We start from the raw sequence: 16425 nt of genomic DNA, 5'->3' as shown, positions 1-16425 counted from the left end.
GTCTAATGAGCAAAGAAGTTAGGATACCATTGGTGCTAACCTATGCAAATGAAATCCTGAAATAACCACTGAATCCATAAATACCCTAGATCGTAAGACATCTTTACACACAGGGGGCCTATTGATCGTCCGTAATAGAAGTTACATGCATATATGGATATTATACTCGTTCGTGATTCGTGAGGGACTTCATGCTCTATGATAATTCCCATCCTGTTTGACACAGTTTTCTCATTTCTTATCGCATTATTCTAAGTCGTGCGGTGAGTTTCAATTATTATAATAGATAAAAATTAAAGTAGTTATTTTAATAAATTGATTTATAAAAAAAATAAATAAAAAGCAACAAATATATGCATTGAAATAAATTAATTCTGAACACAAATGGTATCCATTGTGATTATATAAATCAGATAATATTGTAGTTAAGTATAAAATAATTCACATTTATTGATATATTATTGCTATTACTGTGATATCATTATATTGTGTCATATATTATTCGCTTTCTACATTCTCTCTTTTTTTTGAACTTTTATCTATGTTAAATTTCATTTTCATTATGAAGTCTATCTTTAAATCAGTCAGACAGATGAATGTTTTCTATGGAACAATATAGTAATTATTATCTTTCAGTATGACAAATTACAATAAATGAATTAATATTGGTAATAGATATAATGTTAACATTGCAATATTAATATGTATTAAGAATATAAACTACGAATGTATTTTACTACCTTGTTTATTAAGTTTATGATCTTATTAATGTATGTCTTATGTAATTTATTGTTTTATTTTCCAAAACTTAAATAACGGTGTTGGTAAGTTTAATGTATTTTCACACAAGAGTTTTGCAGTAATGTTCTTTGTGTTCCTTTAAAATATTATGTTTTTCAATTTCTATGTAGTATATCACTAGTTTTGATTATATTTAATTAGTCTAAGTTGAAATTATAAATTAGTATTAATTTTACTAATATATTAAAAAATTTTGTATATGTATGATTAGTAGCCTACATTAAAAATTGCAATATTTGTTTTAAGTATTATAATTTATTTTACTTCTGTTATATTTTATCAATAAAGTATTAAGTAATCTGAAAATAAAATTCGAGATCTACATTAAAGTATATTATATGAAGGTAATGTAAGAAAGTAATTTTCATAATTCTAATAAATAATTCTTTCATTTGGAGAAAAACAGATATTAAGTTTAATTATTTTGACTATTTGATATTGTAAGATTTGTTTGTAAAACCTATGTTAATAAATACATTGATGTACATATTATGAGATTACAATAAAAATGTGTATATATATATATACACACATATATATATATATATGTATATGTTTTATTTAACTTCACAGGGACATTCAACTTCAAAATGTTTTCTAATCATATGACAACAATTGTGCGGCTTGCTGCTCAACAGCAGCAGCAGCAACAAAAACGTGGTATGGCAACTCTTAAAGCAATTTCTATAAGATTGAAATCTGTAAAGAATATTCAAAAAATTACTCAGTCAATGAAGATGGTGTCAGCTGCTAAATATAATAGAGCGGAAAGAGACTTAAAACAAGCTAGACCTCTTGGGATTGGTACAAAAGCATTTTATGAACAAGCTGAAATTCAAGCACCACCAGATGACGAGAAAAAGCTTGTAGTAGCAATAACAAGTGATCGAGGATTGTGTGGTGCTGTACACACTGGAGTTTCTCGTAACATTAGGGATGTCCTTTTAGCTGATCCCAAAGAACGTGAAAATACGAAGATTATATGTGTTGGTGAAAAATCTCGAGCGATTTTATCACGTTTGTTTGCTAACAATATATTGTTTGTTGCATCTGAAGTTGGTCGTAAACCACCCACATTTAATGATGCTGCCAAAGTAGCAATTGAAATTATGAATAGCGGGTATGCTAATAATTATATATTATTTTCAAATGTATAAAATTGTTTCATGTTAACATATGTGAATCAATATATTGATGTCTACAGGTACAGTTTTGGTTCTGGTCGCATTGTGTACAATCGATTCAAGTCTGTGGTATCATATGCTGTTGATCAGTTACCCCTTTTTGACAAAAATGCAGTAGTTAATGCACCAAAATTGTCAGTTTATGACTCTCTGGATGAAAGTGTAATTCAGAGCTATTTGGAATTTTCTCTAGCTTCTCTATTATTTTATTCTATGAAAGAAGGTGCCTGTAGTGAACAGTCAAGTCGTATGACTGCTATGGATAATGCTAGCAAAAATGCAGGGGAGATGATAGATAAATTAACTCTGACATTCAATCGTACTCGGCAAGCTGTAATTACTAGAGAACTAATTGAAATCATTTCTGGTGCTGCTGCTTTGGATTAAAGAAATATATAATGTGCATTAAAATGGGAAAACATCATAGTGTTGGGAAGTAGGTCACAAACGTATTGTCAATTGACATTTGAATGTGTCGTTTTCTGAAAAGCAAATTTCAATTCAGGACCTCTTGAAATTGCTAAAAATGATCATTTAAAAATACAATGTTTATAACCCAACATGAAAATAAACTGTTAAAAACTGTTCGCTGAAATACTTTATTTGTTACAATTAAAACTGCCAAATAAATTAGATGATTTTATTAATTTTTGTATTTATTAACGCAATAAATTATGTCTTATCTATAAATAAATTATATCTATGCTAATAATACATATTAGAATTATTAGATATTTATGTATGTAATAGTATGCAATTTATTATCATTATTGCTATTTATTGTTAAGTCATTTCTTTGTATATTCTATAAAAAATTTACTTTAATAATTTAAGTATATGAAATTTTTTTTGCATTTTATAGGCTGTGATCAAAAAAGAATTACCTATAATATCTATAAACTTTTAATTTAAATATAAAATACTTACGATTAAAATAAAAAAATAAAGAAAAATTTCGTTGAAAATCCATTATACCATCAATTTTTGTACTGATAACTAAGTAAAATATTATTTATATTAATATTTCTGAAGTAGTTGTGTGATTCGTTTTATTAATTCATAAATTATACTAAAAATATTTCCTAAATTTAAGCGAAACATAATGTATTAAGGAACACCAGTTTTATATTTTATAATTTGAGGAACACCAGAGTTATTCCACGTTTTCCTGCTATCTGTAAATGTAACCTCAATGTCATAACAAATATTAAATAATGGAAGGAAGTCGAAAATCTCGTGTTATTCTTGAAGAACATGGTATACCTAATGTGAGGCTCTACAATATACATATGTATATATATATTTGTGATAATTCAAATTAGCAATTATTAATAATAATTTTATCTTTTAGGCTTCTGAATATACTAATTATCAACCACAACAAGATTGGAACTTGCATAATTTTAAAAAAGTATTTTTTATCCTGAATAAAAAATATATTATTTCTAATATTTATAAAATTATTACATACTATACTGATTTATATTTTTAGGAATTCAAAATACAAGTGATAAGAGAGTCTGAAGATGAACGAGAGTTAGAGTTTGATTTAATAGGTTATCCTGTTGGATTTGCTAACGCATTTCGTAGAGTCCTTTTAAGTGAAGTACCAACCATGGCTATAGAAAAGGTTTACATTGTAAATAACACAAGTTTAATTCAAGATGAAGTTTTAGCTCACAGGTAGTTATTTATATTTAAAATATATATTATTTTTTCATTCAAAAACAATAAATTTATATATATGTATGTTCATATTAAAGATTAGGTTTAGTACCACTTCAAGCTGATCCAAGATTATTTGAGTATCCTTCATCCACTATTAAAAATGAAGATGAAGTTAGTGATCAAGATACTCTAAGATATGAACTTAAAGTATCATGTACTTGGAATCCCCAAGCACCTAAAGATTCTCGAAGAACAAATGATATGTATAGAAATAGCAATGGTACATAAATATTTAATATAGTTAAAAGAAAGTTATACAAATGTAAGAAGAAAAATAATTTTGTTTTTAGTGTATAGTAAAGATATTAAATGGGTTCCCATTGGTCGTCAAGCAGAACTTTATCCTCGAGGAGCAGAGCAATTAGGTGTTCTAGAAGATGATATTTTAATATGTAAAATGCGCCCTGGTCAAGAAATTCATGTTTTTATGCATGCAGTGAAAGGAATTGGGAAAGACCATGCTAAATTTTCTCCTGTAGGTAGGTTGAATATTAGCATTTAAGTCATTAAATTTTATAATATTAATATAACTGAATTTATTTCAATAAGTTTTACTTGTAATACTTTCGAAATTATTTTTTATTTAGCTACTGCATCATATAGACTATTACCAGATATACAACTAGTAAAACCTGTCAGAGGAGAAATGGCGGATCGTTTGAAAAGTTGCTTTAGTATTGGTGTTATAGAAGTAATTGAAACTAAACCAGGTGATCCAGAATCACGCGAAGCAAAGGTTAAAAATCCTCGCTATGATAGCTGTTCTAGAAATGTGTTTCAACATGAAGACCTCAAAGGATATGTACGGTTAAGTAGAGTACGAAATCATATTATTTGTAAGTTTAAATACTTTATTTAAAAAAATTGTCATTTAAAGATTATGCACATGTTGATATATTAATTATGTATATCTTTCTTCCTATAGTTACCATTGAATCAGTGGGAACATTACCACCATCTGTATTATTTGTAGAAGCAACTAAGATACTTAAGGGAAAGTGTAAAATGTTCTTGGAAGAACTGGAAAACATTGAAAAATAGCTAGAAGTATTAAGATGTTAGTAATGACAATCAAAAATATTTTAACTTTTGACTTTACTTAATTCATTAAAATTCACTTTTATAAAAAATGTAATGTACAATATATTTAATAAAAAATATAAAAAAAATATTGTAAATACTATATGTAAGATTTATGAATATCTTGATATTATTATACAAATTAGTTCCAATTATTGATTTTCTTCAATTTTTATGATTATAAAAATTGTATATATATAAACATATATTTGTGATAGTTTTGATTTTAAAAGCATCGTATGTTGAATTCAAATTATGCAGGCATGATAATTTTCTCCAATGATTCATTGATATTTGAGGTTATTTGTTGACTCTAGTTTACCACTGTTAATAATACATATATATATATATATATATAATTTGTGAATAGAACATATTATTTCAAAAGTTATAAATAATCAAAATTTAATTTTCTATTTATGGGGATTAATTTACTAATAATAAATGTAAAAGTAAAGAATCATGTATACGTATGTATATATATCCATTATTTAGTGGACTTATAAAAAGAATTAAAAATAATCTTAAGAATGTGATTAGTAAGCTATATATTGATCGAATTTTATCTTATCTATATTAAGTGTATCGTTTTATATTATGATAAAATGAAACTCGGTTGGAATGTAGGCAGTACGGAATATTGTTAATTCACTTCCATGTTTATTGCGATGTGACAGCACAGATTTCTTGTCTGGTTTAAAATTGTTATATCACAAGTAAGACTTATTCTGTACCATCGTTCTAGTTTCTACCTTTAGAATTGCGGATAATGGGACTAGGAATTTTTCGATGGAAGATATTATTGATTGCTATATCTGTTTTACTTCTTTGGCAATCCTCGAAAGTATGGTTGAATCTAACTCAAGAGAAATATGGCATAGAAGGTAAAAATCCATATATCTACGAGCAAATGTCATGCGAAATGGAATAATTTAATATTTCAAGATTATATTTGTTTCTGATTTGTATATTAGAATTATTCGTTATTTCTTTAATACTTTTATTTAAAATTAACTGATTTAATAACTTTTCCAATTATAAGAATATTGTATAAAAATGCATTTTTTTTACATTAAATAGATAGATAGATAATATCTTTATTGCTTTTCTTATGGATTCTGCTTTTTTGGTTTGTTTTGATGACAATCCCTATCTTCTACTCATTATTATATTACATATCACATATTTACATTAAATAAGTAAAAAATATAAATGTGCAAAAATTTGTAGTAAGCCCAAAATCAGAAATTTTATTAAAATTTGTATTTTTGTTTTCTAAATGTAGAAATTATCTGTTATATCAACACAAAATATTAGATAAGATTTTTATTTTTGTGTCAATGGCTTAAATAAAAATTTTAATTTACTATTATGTAACTTTCTCGATTTTCTTGGGTATCTGCTAAGTTTTCTATAGCACAGCTTCAGGACAACCAGCTAACAGATGACGAGAGTAAGCAAAAGGTTCACATAACTGTGTATTACGAAGCACTATGTCCAGATTCACGCAACTTTTTCATAAAACAATTATTGCCAATGTACCACAAAATTCCAAATAATGTACAGTTGGAATTTATACCATATGGGAAAGCTACGGTAGGATACTTTATAAAGAGAAAAAATGATTTAAAAACAGTATGTTTCCTCAATACATACACAATGTAACATATTAATTTTGATTTTCATGTATGTGTTTATTATTCTACAGATATTGATACAGTAGAGATAGTATACATAGTAAAATATTTTTATCCTGTTATACTGTATAATCCCTTTTTTAAATACGTATTAACGTTACTTTTTACATTATAACGTATGTATAATAAGATATGTTTCCATAAAGAATAACATGAAACAATATAAAATTAAAACAATGACTAATTATTGGTAAACTAAAGTATTATCTTATTTTTGACTTTAGTAACAATTAACATTAGATTACTAGAAAATATCTTACTTATCTTAATATTTAATTATTTTTTGGTTGGAAATATTTGATTAATCTAGAGATAAATGAAAATAAGTATGAACTTTTAAAGTCTAAGCTTATTTGAGTTTACAAAATTCTTACAGACTGTGAAAACAGAAAATGGGTATGAATTTATGTGCCAACATGGACCCATTGAATGTGGAGCAAATATCATTCATGCATGTTCCATAGATATCCTGAAGAATACCTCCATTCAGTTAGAGTATCTATCTTGTATGATTAAAAATAACATAGTGCCAGTAAATATCATGGAAATTTGTGCAAAAAAAATGAACATAGATTATAATCCTATCTTTAAGTGCTTTATTGGAGATAAGGGCAAAGAACTTTTGGCTAAATATGGGGAATTAACAAATGCTTTAACACCACAAATTTCCTTCATACCAACTGTTGTATTAAATGAGGTAAGTTTTTTAAGTCAAGAAATTTTAAAACACAAAATAATATATTCAGATCAATGTAAATTATTAAAAATTTTTGTTCCTATATATATTATAATAAATATGGATTTACAGAATTCTGAGAATCAGGCAAGGATATTAAAAAATTTACTACATGAAGTGTGCCTACAATTTAAAATTATGCCAGAAGGTTGTATATTATAAAGATACATCAAGTATTTATAAAACATACTTCCCTGATAGATTTGCATGAAATACAATATTTTTTACATAAATTTTTATGTATCTAATGAATGTTAAGATCTAAACGAAAAATGCCTTCCAATTTTTTATTAAGAATAAGAAATGAAATTAAAAATGTAAAAATTCAATTAAGTGAATCAAAGAAGGGCATATATTAGGTATAAGTACATATATAATACTTTGTAGAACTATTTTAAAAAATTTTTTAATTTTATTTATTTTAAGATATTGAAATTTCCGTATTGTTACTATCTGGTATGTAACATATAGTAGCATTATTGTTTGAAAATTCCAAATTAAAAGATCTAGGTCATTAGCCCCTAAATTACACTTATTTTATGACTGATAGTAAACTAAAATATTTATGTTGTATTATTTCTATTAATGATCTATATATATATATATATTTCAAATTTGTTCATGATGTTCAATATTATTTTAACTTAAAATTGTTTGTCATTATATAAAATGTTAATATTAGTAATACTTGATTGCTCGGTTATAATGCATTTTACGTTTGGGTTTATAAATAAATTGAATAAATTAAGAGTTACATATAATAGAGTGGTGATATACTTAAAAAAAATCTGTTTTGGTAAACTAAAAAACCTGCTATTCTCACATTAAAAGAAACAAGAGTTAATCAGTACTTTAATGTATGGGAACAATTTATTAACTTAATATCAACACTTTATACAAACTGTGTCGCTTCGTCATGCACGATAAGTGAAGTATGCCTTTGATATGGCGGAAAATATCTCACATAAAATAGAAATTATGAATGTACAATCTCAAATACAGGAGAAAAAAACATATAGCGAATATTTTTTCTTTAGCCGAATGAATAAATACATTTATTGGAATTATTTTTCAAAGATAAACATCAAAAATAAATAACTTCTTATTCACGTCACGACGGAGTTTCATAAATATCGCATTTTAATATTTTATATAGTTTCGGACAAAAGATTGAGAACAAGAGTGACTGAAGTAGAATCTCCACTATTTTATTTGCGAGGAATAAATGTTTCGGGAAACGATCCTTGAAGAAAACGAGAATATGATTCTGTAATAGATCTCAAGCTTTAGTTATTCTTGAGATACAATACTGACTTGCTTTTTCTTTTCATTTTTAAAACTTAATATCGGTTCTTAGCGCCCGCTGTAAAGAACTTTCATAAAATTATAGTTTAGACTATGTATAACTTGCGACACGAATATAAAATTAATATTAAATATTGGAATATATTCTTTTAACTTAGACTTAAACACTAACCGTCAATGATCGATGAAACGAGCAATAACTTGTTTAAGCATTTAAATAGGGATGTTCTTTGAGTAACTTCTATATCACCATTTACAAAAGGACTTTGTCGTGATTCCTCTTTCCCTTTCTTTTTTTTGCATCTTTACAAAGTGAGAACATTTTCGCCGTAAATCACTAAATTTTAACTTTATGTTCACAATAACGATAACAACTATCAGAACGATCGCAAGTGAAGTAAAATAGTTTTAAGAGCTCTCCTTTTGCGATTCGTATGCCTTAATATCTCTATAAAAGGCTTCCGAACCGATGAAACTTCGTAGATATGTTAACGCGAATCTTGACAGTGAATTATACACATACATTTTGTCGGCAAACTATTACTAGATGCCATTGAAAATGACGATGAAGATAAAAATGGCTGAAACGAGAGGTCCATTGGTTAATGAAGGAAACGAATTGAGTAGTTGTGACCTAAAAATGAGGGTACATTTATTTTGTCTTTTTATGATCAATGCGATCTAGGTCACCAGAAATACAAGTACTTCTCATTTTGTTCACTTCAATATTAAATAATAAAGGACTGTGGAGGAATCTTTCTTCTTTTCTTCCTTTTTTCTTCGTAAATTAGTTTTTATATATATATACATATACACATATATGTGTATATATGTGTGCATATATACATATATATGTATATATAATATATATTACATATATATTAATGACTGAATCACCGACACGCATGTGTTTCCACTTTTCGGTGATCGTTCTTTTCTCTTAGTACTTAACATTATCATACGAATCTCACAAAACCACACCAGTTTCTCCTGCTTATCTTGCGAGACTGGCACGCACCCCTGGGCGAAGGAAAATATAATGCACCAATCACTGTTGTGACTTGACTTCTTTTTTAATCCCTCATCCCTATCTCTGTGTGCTTTCATTTATATTTCAACAAAAGTGGTGTCGACGTTGTGTAACGCGCACGCGTTTTAAGGCTTTCTCAGTGGAGATAAGATACAAACGGGAGATTATAATGAAATTGGATACAGAACGCACTTGGTGAAATATGTCTTACATGTTTTGTTGTGTACGCGTTTGTGTGTCTGTGTATATATGTGTACATGTATAATACGTGTCATGTATTATATAGGTTTTTTCAAAGGCTTAACAAAGCTGAAAAAGCGTAGAGACGTTTCACCAGAAATATCAATACTTTGATATAACCCGATTCCATAGATCTCATAAACGTGGTCCAAGATAGCATTACGCGCATCTCTGAACTTCTCGAGGATACTCCGTATTTTTTTTAATCCTCCTATTACTTTTTCTTTGATACTATTTCTCAGCTATTAAAAGAATTAAATTATCCATTATGGCGTAGTAACGAATTCAGTATGTACGGAATCATCGATAAACCAAAGGTCGAAGACATTATATTTCGAACTCTGGAAAACGATGTCCAATCCGAATTTTCTTTGGCAAAGTAAAACAAACGCTTAACATGTACGTTACTGATAAAACTTTTCGCTACAACAAATGCTGTATCGATGACACAAGCACGTTCTTCTTGATCGAGAAACAAGTAGAATAAATTTCCAACTTATCTCGATCAATAAACGAACCTACACAATGCGCAATAATAGCCTTAGATTTTTCCCTTCTTTTAATACTTTTCCTCTCTTCTGTCTACTGATTAATAATCTTTTTTTCAATACATTGAAAAGTAGAATTTACAAGGAAAACTTGCATGTGAAAGTCTTCAAAGATACGTGCAGAGAAGAAATAGGAAAAGGCCAAAAAGAGAGGAAAGTAGGGAAACACTATTTACTTTTATCATCAACAAACATGCGCGTCTGTTTTTTTATACATATATATATCTAACATTTTTATATATATATATAATTATATTTTTTATACGGAAATAAATCATCTTTTATGTATAGATGTGTTTATGTGTGTACTGCATATTTTTTGTATTCGTTTATGTGTGTGTGTAATATGTATTTTTATGTTTATGTTGCGTGTAGTTAAGTATTTTGTGTATTTAGAGATAATGATTTTTAGTGGTATAACTCTTTAATTAAACAATTGCCCTGTATTACTTATCGTTAATGATGATTAACGCGTGTTGGACGTTGACTTTTCGCGTTTTAAAGACATCTTTGCGTCCAGATACAAGATTTTTTTCACTTTCTGGTCGATTCGTTTTTGTTAACATTATATTTTTCTTTGTTTCTTGATTTATTTTAATACGTCAACACCACTCCAAGTTGCAAGTTTTTCCATTACACAGGTTGCATTCACTTTGATGTCATCATTGTGACGAATTCTAGACAAAGAATATAACACAGTTAGAGTTACTATTGCAAGTATGTAATTTAAACTTAGAAATTACACAAATGCTTTAAAACTTTTAATCAAAATTTACGAAATATTGATAAAAGTAATTTAATCTAGAAATTACAGTAAATATAAATTTAATTGCACAACCTTCATAATTAACTTGGCCATCACCATCAATGTCAGCCTCCCGAATCATTTCATCAACTTCCTCATCAGTGAGTTTCTCGCCAAGATTTGTCATAACATGTCTGAGTTCCGCTGCAGATATGAAACCATTTCCATCCTTATCAAATACTCTGAAGGCCTCCCTAATTTCCTCCTCACTGTCAGTATCCTTCATTTTGCGAGCCATCATGGTTAAGAACTCCGGAAAATCGATTGTGCCATTACCTACAATTCCAAGTATTTTTAGTTTTGATTTTTTCTGAAATCAGATTTTTTCCAATGTTTTTAACAACGAGATAATGATAACAGTGTAAAAAAACATTCTTTCATTATGCAAATATATTGAATGATAATCTAAATTGATAGATTTGAAAATGATGCTGATGATATCACATGCAATCTAAGATATACAAAAATTGCATAATGAATAATAACAATGCAATGAGTTATACGTCAGTTATAAAATAAGATTAGGGTAAAATACCATCTGCATCCACTTCATTGATCATATCCTGAAGCTCAGCTTCTGTAGGATTTTGTCCTAGCGATCGCATAACTGTACCCAACTCTTTGGTTGTGATAGTACCATCCCCATCCTTATCAAATAGCGAAAATGCTTCCTTAAATTCTGCAATTTGCTCCTCTGTGAGTTGATCAGCCTTGAAATAAAAAATAAAAGTTATAGTTACATGTTCACATTATTAGCATAATATTGTTAAAAGAATCTAGTTAAAATTTTGTTAAATCAATTACATGGGATCTTTATTTTATCAAACATCATACAAATAATTTGATATATCATAAAATACCATTCTATTAGTTGCAATAATGGGAATTATATTTCTCTTTTATAAAATACATAAATATATATATTTTCTATTGTTTATATACTTGCTAGTTATGAGTATATACTGAAGATATACTTTTGTCTGAAGTATGTCATATGGAGTAAGTGTGTATGCTGAGAAAATGAAGAACATTCTATATTTTGTAGAAACGCTCACAAAAATAATACGTTAAGTTTTCATTGACGAGACTCGTAACACGATTACAAAGAAAGATTATTTTTGAGTAAAATTCCTGACAGCAATGAACATTATTTTCTGTAAAATTTCTCATTTCTTTCATGCTTAATGCATAACGCTCTTTGATGCATTGCCGATGTTTCGATCTGGAGGAAATGCCGCCACCTTGCTGAAAACTAGAAACGCTTTACGTCCGTTCAGGTATTGCCCCACCCTCACTAAGAAAAAGCGCGAGGGGAGGGGGGGGGGTCGAGATACTTAGGATACCGTTGATTGGAAAATTAAGACACCTGCTAATCAACGTGTATTTTTGAAAAATCGTAGAGCGAAGCTTGAACGCTCGAAGAAGCTTCGATTCTTACTCGAATTAGATTCAATCAAACATCTAACCAAGACACACAACCGAGATTCAATCTAAGTCAAACCATACGATAAACTTATACTATATGAAGAATTCATTTCTCAAATGAAGCTATGCTTGCATTTGTATACGTTCAATCGCAAGTGTATACATCTAACAACCAATTAAACTTAAAGTATTTGTTTTATTTCATCGGAAATCCAATTCATTCAATCTTAGTTCTAAATAAAATACATATCGTGGCTGTTTAACTATCAATAAATATTCACCATAAGCTCGTTGCGGTCGAAGAATATCTAAGAAATAATTATCTGTTGCTATAATCAGATCCCTAAATAAAATAACGAATTAAATACTTTTTTGTATTTATAGACAAACAACTATTAAATAAATGATAAGGAAGAAGGCAGTTGTTAATATAAAAAGTTGTTTTAAATCAGCCTATGACTTCTAGAATAAAACACCTTATAATATAGGTCAGTTGTGCATATATATATAAATATATATTTATATATATATATGTACTACATACTATGCTTTCTTCTATATACTTTATACAAAAATATCCATTGAGCACCTAGACCTATATAAAAACAAATATCATAAATAAACTAATAATTCGATATTTAATATTTCAGTTGTTTATTAAAAGGAAAGTATATATGTATATAAATATATATATATATAGGCGCAAATATTATATATATATATATATATTCGTTAAGAATCTAACTAAAAAAGTTTATATTACGTTGGAGTATAATTAATTTTTAATACAACTGAAGGTTTATTTATAAAAACTAAATATTTATATGCTTAAGAAACGCTTTAGAATGGTCGTATCTATATTTTAGGTTATGCGGTAAGACGATCGACCAACATCGTCGAACATCATAAAACTGCAACTAAAAATGGAAAATATTTTCAAAAATTTGAATACTACATAGCGTATGATCTTATTTGATTTGAAATCATAAAAATTGAACTTATGCAATTAGAAAATATACAAAAAATGTGTTTATATTATACTGTGAGTTAAGTAAAGTTCTCGTGATTAAGTATAAAAATAAAATGTAGAATTTAATGTTTATATTTTCGTATTAAAAAAAATTAACTTTTGTGAAAAGTTAATTGAAATCATCGTTAGAAGAAGATGAATGCAAGAACGTACAAGGAATCAGGGAAATTGGCGCAACAGCAAGAGACCGCGAAAATCAATAGTGAGGTATACCGTGTAACGGTTGACTGTGTCGAATACTATATGCTATATAAGAAAAACATTGAATATCGCGAAAAAAACGGATTACGCATGATAAAAGAAAATGTACAAGATTATTGTACTCTTTCATTAAGTACTTTAATCCTAAAAAATGTTACGAAAAAATAACCTGTTAGATACAAGATAAAAATTGGATGAAATATTGGAGTTTGTACTGTATGATGAAAACAAGTTCCTTTCGAAACGAAAACGACACTGAGGTGTATCAAGCCTATAAGCGACAAGATTTTATCTAGTATATGCAACTACTATTGTTACGTTTAGAAATATCTCACATAAAACTTGAATTTTTTTGACGAATAAATGAAGAAATGTATTTATTCGAATTTAGCGCTAGTAACTTATCGTCAATTGGAATTCCTTGATGTATCCAAAAAGAAATACGATAGCAATTATTATCTCATTAGATTTGATAATCTAAAGATAAGGTATTTTATGTAGATAAAAGTTGTGAATTAACGATTTTAAGAAGGTTTTCTCGCGTCATTCGATATTCCAACGTACCGTTACACATTACATTGATACATGACACAACGTAATACGAACGACGTTGACTCTGAAAAAGTTTTCACCGTAGCGCCTTATCATAACGCTGTATATTGACGGTTGGCCGGAAGATTTGAAAAATCATTGTTTCCTGTTTAGATCGTTCGATGTTTTTTTGCGATTTTTATCGGAGGAAGTTTCACAATTCATGACATCTCGAAAGAGACTGAGAAAAACGTATGTAAGCCATTGGAGTAGAAATGGATCGATAGTCGGTCCATCTCCGCATACCGGCCATTACGAATGTAATATTGCAATAGTGCGTAGGTAAAAAAAACATACGTGGGATAAAGTGGAAAAATATCATAGGATCTGGAAATGAAATCTTTTGAATCGGATAAAAATGGAAAAAAAGAAGTTTTGCAATAAATGCGTATCGGTAGGTTGCACGTGCACTCGACGCGTCAATGCGGCAAACGAAAGCCTAGGAGGAGGGTGAGGGCGAGGGACCGCTGAACGACGTCCGCATAGGCACACGCACCAGGAAAGAAAGCATATTCGACTTACCATTTTGGCTCGGTTCTTTTATATCTCAGTACGCTCGACGATTTGAAATATCGGTTTAGGCACTGAACACAAAGGATACTATTCACAATCTCTCTCTGGGCCAACGTGGAAAGTAAAACTTGTGTGCACGAAAGCGCGGACAGACACGCAATACGACACGGCCGACGAGAAACGCACTCCGAACAGCAATGGAGTCCACCGTTCTCTCTCGGTGTACGAGCCTCTCTGCCGCTTGTCTCGGTCAGGTATCACTACGCCGCCCCTAACGGGCTACATGACGGTGTCTCCTGATTGGTCGACGGTCTAGACGGGGGTTAAGGGGAGTTCACGCGGCGATGCGCTGCGTCGTTTCCTACGCGATCGACAGATAGTTCCGTGCGGCTTCTCCTCTGCGAAAACCCTGAAAAAACGACTGGTTTTTAATTGGACAAATGGGAAGAAGTAGGAACGACACGACGTCCAACGTAGAGAACGGTCGTCATAGACAATCGTGCAAATCCGCTTTACATGCGGGGTGGGTGCGGTCGTGTTTACAGGACAAGTCCGGGCGAACTAACCAGGCCTGTGATTGGCCGACGCGCACCTGCAATGCGTCAGGCAGCCGCGCGGACTGTGCCGCCGCCGGCTACCGGGTCAAAGCCGGGCTTCCCTGCGAGAGATGGCTCGAATGCAATGGTCAATGAGCGCGTTTTTCGGCTGCGTTTAGGCCTTACGTCTCTCTCTTTCTCTCTCTTTTTCCTTTTCTCTTCTTTACCATATCCCTTCTCTTTTTTTCTCTCTTCCTCCCCTTTGCTATCTTTGTCTTTATCTTATGCTTATTTTCTTCTTCCATTTTACCTTTTCTCTTCTGTCTTTTTTTCTTTCTCTCTATCTCTCTCTCTTTCTCTCTTTTTCTCTTTTCATTCGCTTTCTTACGATTTCTATATCGTTAGTCCCCTAAGCCCTAAGCTATCGTAGCTTATTCTACTGACAAGAATAATTGCTGCAACGATATTTCGTTCGTTTGGTATCATAATCCCGATGACATTCGTCATTTTTAGTCAGCTTCCGATTTCAACTCCAGTTTCTGGAATGACCGGAAATTCGCATCTTACATGACAGTCGTCAGGTGCAAAACAGGTTCTTGAGTCTGCTTCGCTGTCTCGTCCTGCGAATGATATTGGGTCACGATGGATTAATGCTTATAGTTTATAGGAAACGTTTTCGAATACTTTATCACTGAATCAAACTTCTTCATGCCCTAGAGAGTTGTATCTTTCATTCGTTTATTTATAGTAGACATGTTAATTGATATTTGCATATCTTTACTAATTTAGGTAAATAAAGCGAATTGGAATAATTTTTCAGTAATATAAATCCTTACCTTTTTCTATTCCTTGAAGTTTTATTTTTCCTTACGCGCGATTTACAAAACTTTTCATTGAAATTTTGTATTACAATAAAATTTTTACAAAAAATTCATCGATGCTATTCTCACGTATTCTCATGGAAAGGAAATATTT

At 29.7% G+C, this 16425-nt stretch overlaps 4 protein-coding genes across 4 annotated transcripts; 3 read left to right on the top strand and 1 right to left on the bottom strand.

Moving 5' to 3' along the window:
• The first annotated feature begins 109 nt into the window (after positions 1-109).
• Positions 110-2632, top strand: LOC100743698 (ATP synthase subunit gamma, mitochondrial). The gene is made up of 3 exons (XM_003486792.4): positions 110-263; positions 1375-1921; positions 2006-2632. Exons 2-3 carry the CDS (start codon positions 1392-1394, stop codon positions 2370-2372), a joined length of 897 nt encoding a protein of 298 aa, XP_003486840.1. The 5' UTR covers positions 110-263; positions 1375-1391; the 3' UTR covers positions 2373-2632.
• Positions 2633-3099: 467 nt separating this feature from the next.
• Positions 3100-4800, top strand: LOC100743369 (DNA-directed RNA polymerases I and III subunit RPAC1). The gene is made up of 7 exons (XM_012381475.3): positions 3100-3253; positions 3337-3396; positions 3478-3668; positions 3749-3933; positions 4004-4192; positions 4301-4549; positions 4639-4800. Exons 1-7 carry the CDS (start codon positions 3200-3202, stop codon positions 4752-4754), a joined length of 1044 nt encoding a protein of 347 aa, XP_012236898.1. The 5' UTR covers positions 3100-3199; the 3' UTR covers positions 4755-4800.
• Positions 4801-5322: 522 nt separating this feature from the next.
• On the top strand, positions 5323-9162 carry LOC105680300 (GILT-like protein 1). The gene is made up of 4 exons (XM_012381476.3): positions 5323-5677; positions 6211-6389; positions 6867-7187; positions 7299-9162. Exons 1-4 carry the CDS (start codon positions 5563-5565, stop codon positions 7386-7388), a joined length of 705 nt encoding a protein of 234 aa, XP_012236899.1. The 5' UTR covers positions 5323-5562; the 3' UTR covers positions 7389-9162.
• A 1019-nt stretch (positions 9163-10181) lies between these two features.
• On the bottom strand, positions 10182-15159 carry LOC100743490 (calmodulin). Its single transcript, XM_003486791.4, has 4 exons — positions 14924-15159; positions 11690-11864; positions 11188-11430; positions 10182-11026 (listed from the first exon to the last, which is right to left on the bottom strand). The coding sequence occupies exons 1-4, from the start codon at positions 14924-14926 to the stop codon at positions 10998-11000; spliced, it is 450 nt and encodes a 149-aa protein (XP_003486839.1). The 5' UTR covers positions 14927-15159; the 3' UTR covers positions 10182-10997.
• Between the last annotated feature and the right edge of the window lie 1266 nt (positions 15160-16425).

This window comes from Bombus impatiens, unplaced genomic scaffold (assembly GCF_000188095.3).
Source record: "Bombus impatiens unplaced genomic scaffold, BIMP_2.2 scf_0133, whole genome shotgun sequence".
Lineage (NCBI taxonomy): Eukaryota > Metazoa > Arthropoda > Insecta > Hymenoptera > Apidae > Bombus > Bombus impatiens.
The sequence above is the reverse complement of the archived record's forward strand: the minus strand, read 5'-3'. Positions and strand labels throughout refer to the sequence as shown.

Excerpts from the sequence above, each read along its gene's own strand:
- LOC100743698 (XM_003486792.4), top strand. The coding sequence starts at position 1,392 with ATGTTTTCTAATCATATGACAACAATTGTGCGGCTTGCTGCTCAACAG. Across the intron at positions 1,922-2,005 it reads ATTGAAATTATGAATAGCGG|GTACAGTTTTGGTTCTGGTC; the intron begins GTATGCTAATAA and ends TGATGTCTACAG.
- LOC100743369 (XM_012381475.3), top strand. The coding sequence starts at position 3,200 with ATGGAAGGAAGTCGAAAATCTCGTGTTATTCTTGAAGAACATGGTATA. Across the intron at positions 3,669-3,748 it reads GATGAAGTTTTAGCTCACAG|ATTAGGTTTAGTACCACTTC; the intron begins GTAGTTATTTAT and ends TTCATATTAAAG. Across the intron at positions 4,550-4,638 it reads AGTACGAAATCATATTATTT|TTACCATTGAATCAGTGGGA; the intron begins GTAAGTTTAAAT and ends TTCTTCCTATAG.
- LOC105680300 (XM_012381476.3), top strand. The coding sequence starts at position 5,563 with ATGGGACTAGGAATTTTTCGATGGAAGATATTATTGATTGCTATATCT. Across the intron at positions 5,678-6,210 it reads AGAGAAATATGGCATAGAAG|CACAGCTTCAGGACAACCAG; the intron begins GTAAAAATCCAT and ends AGTTTTCTATAG. Across the intron at positions 7,188-7,298 it reads CAACTGTTGTATTAAATGAG|AATTCTGAGAATCAGGCAAG; the intron begins GTAAGTTTTTTA and ends ATGGATTTACAG.
- LOC100743490 (XM_003486791.4), bottom strand. Across the intron at positions 11,431-11,689 it reads CAATGAAGTGGATGCAGATG|GTAATGGCACAATCGATTTT; the intron begins GTATTTTACCCT and ends TTGGAATTGTAG. Across the intron at positions 11,027-11,187 it reads TGGCCAAGTTAATTATGAAG|AATTCGTCACAATGATGACA; the intron begins GTTGTGCAATTA and ends TTCTTTGTCTAG.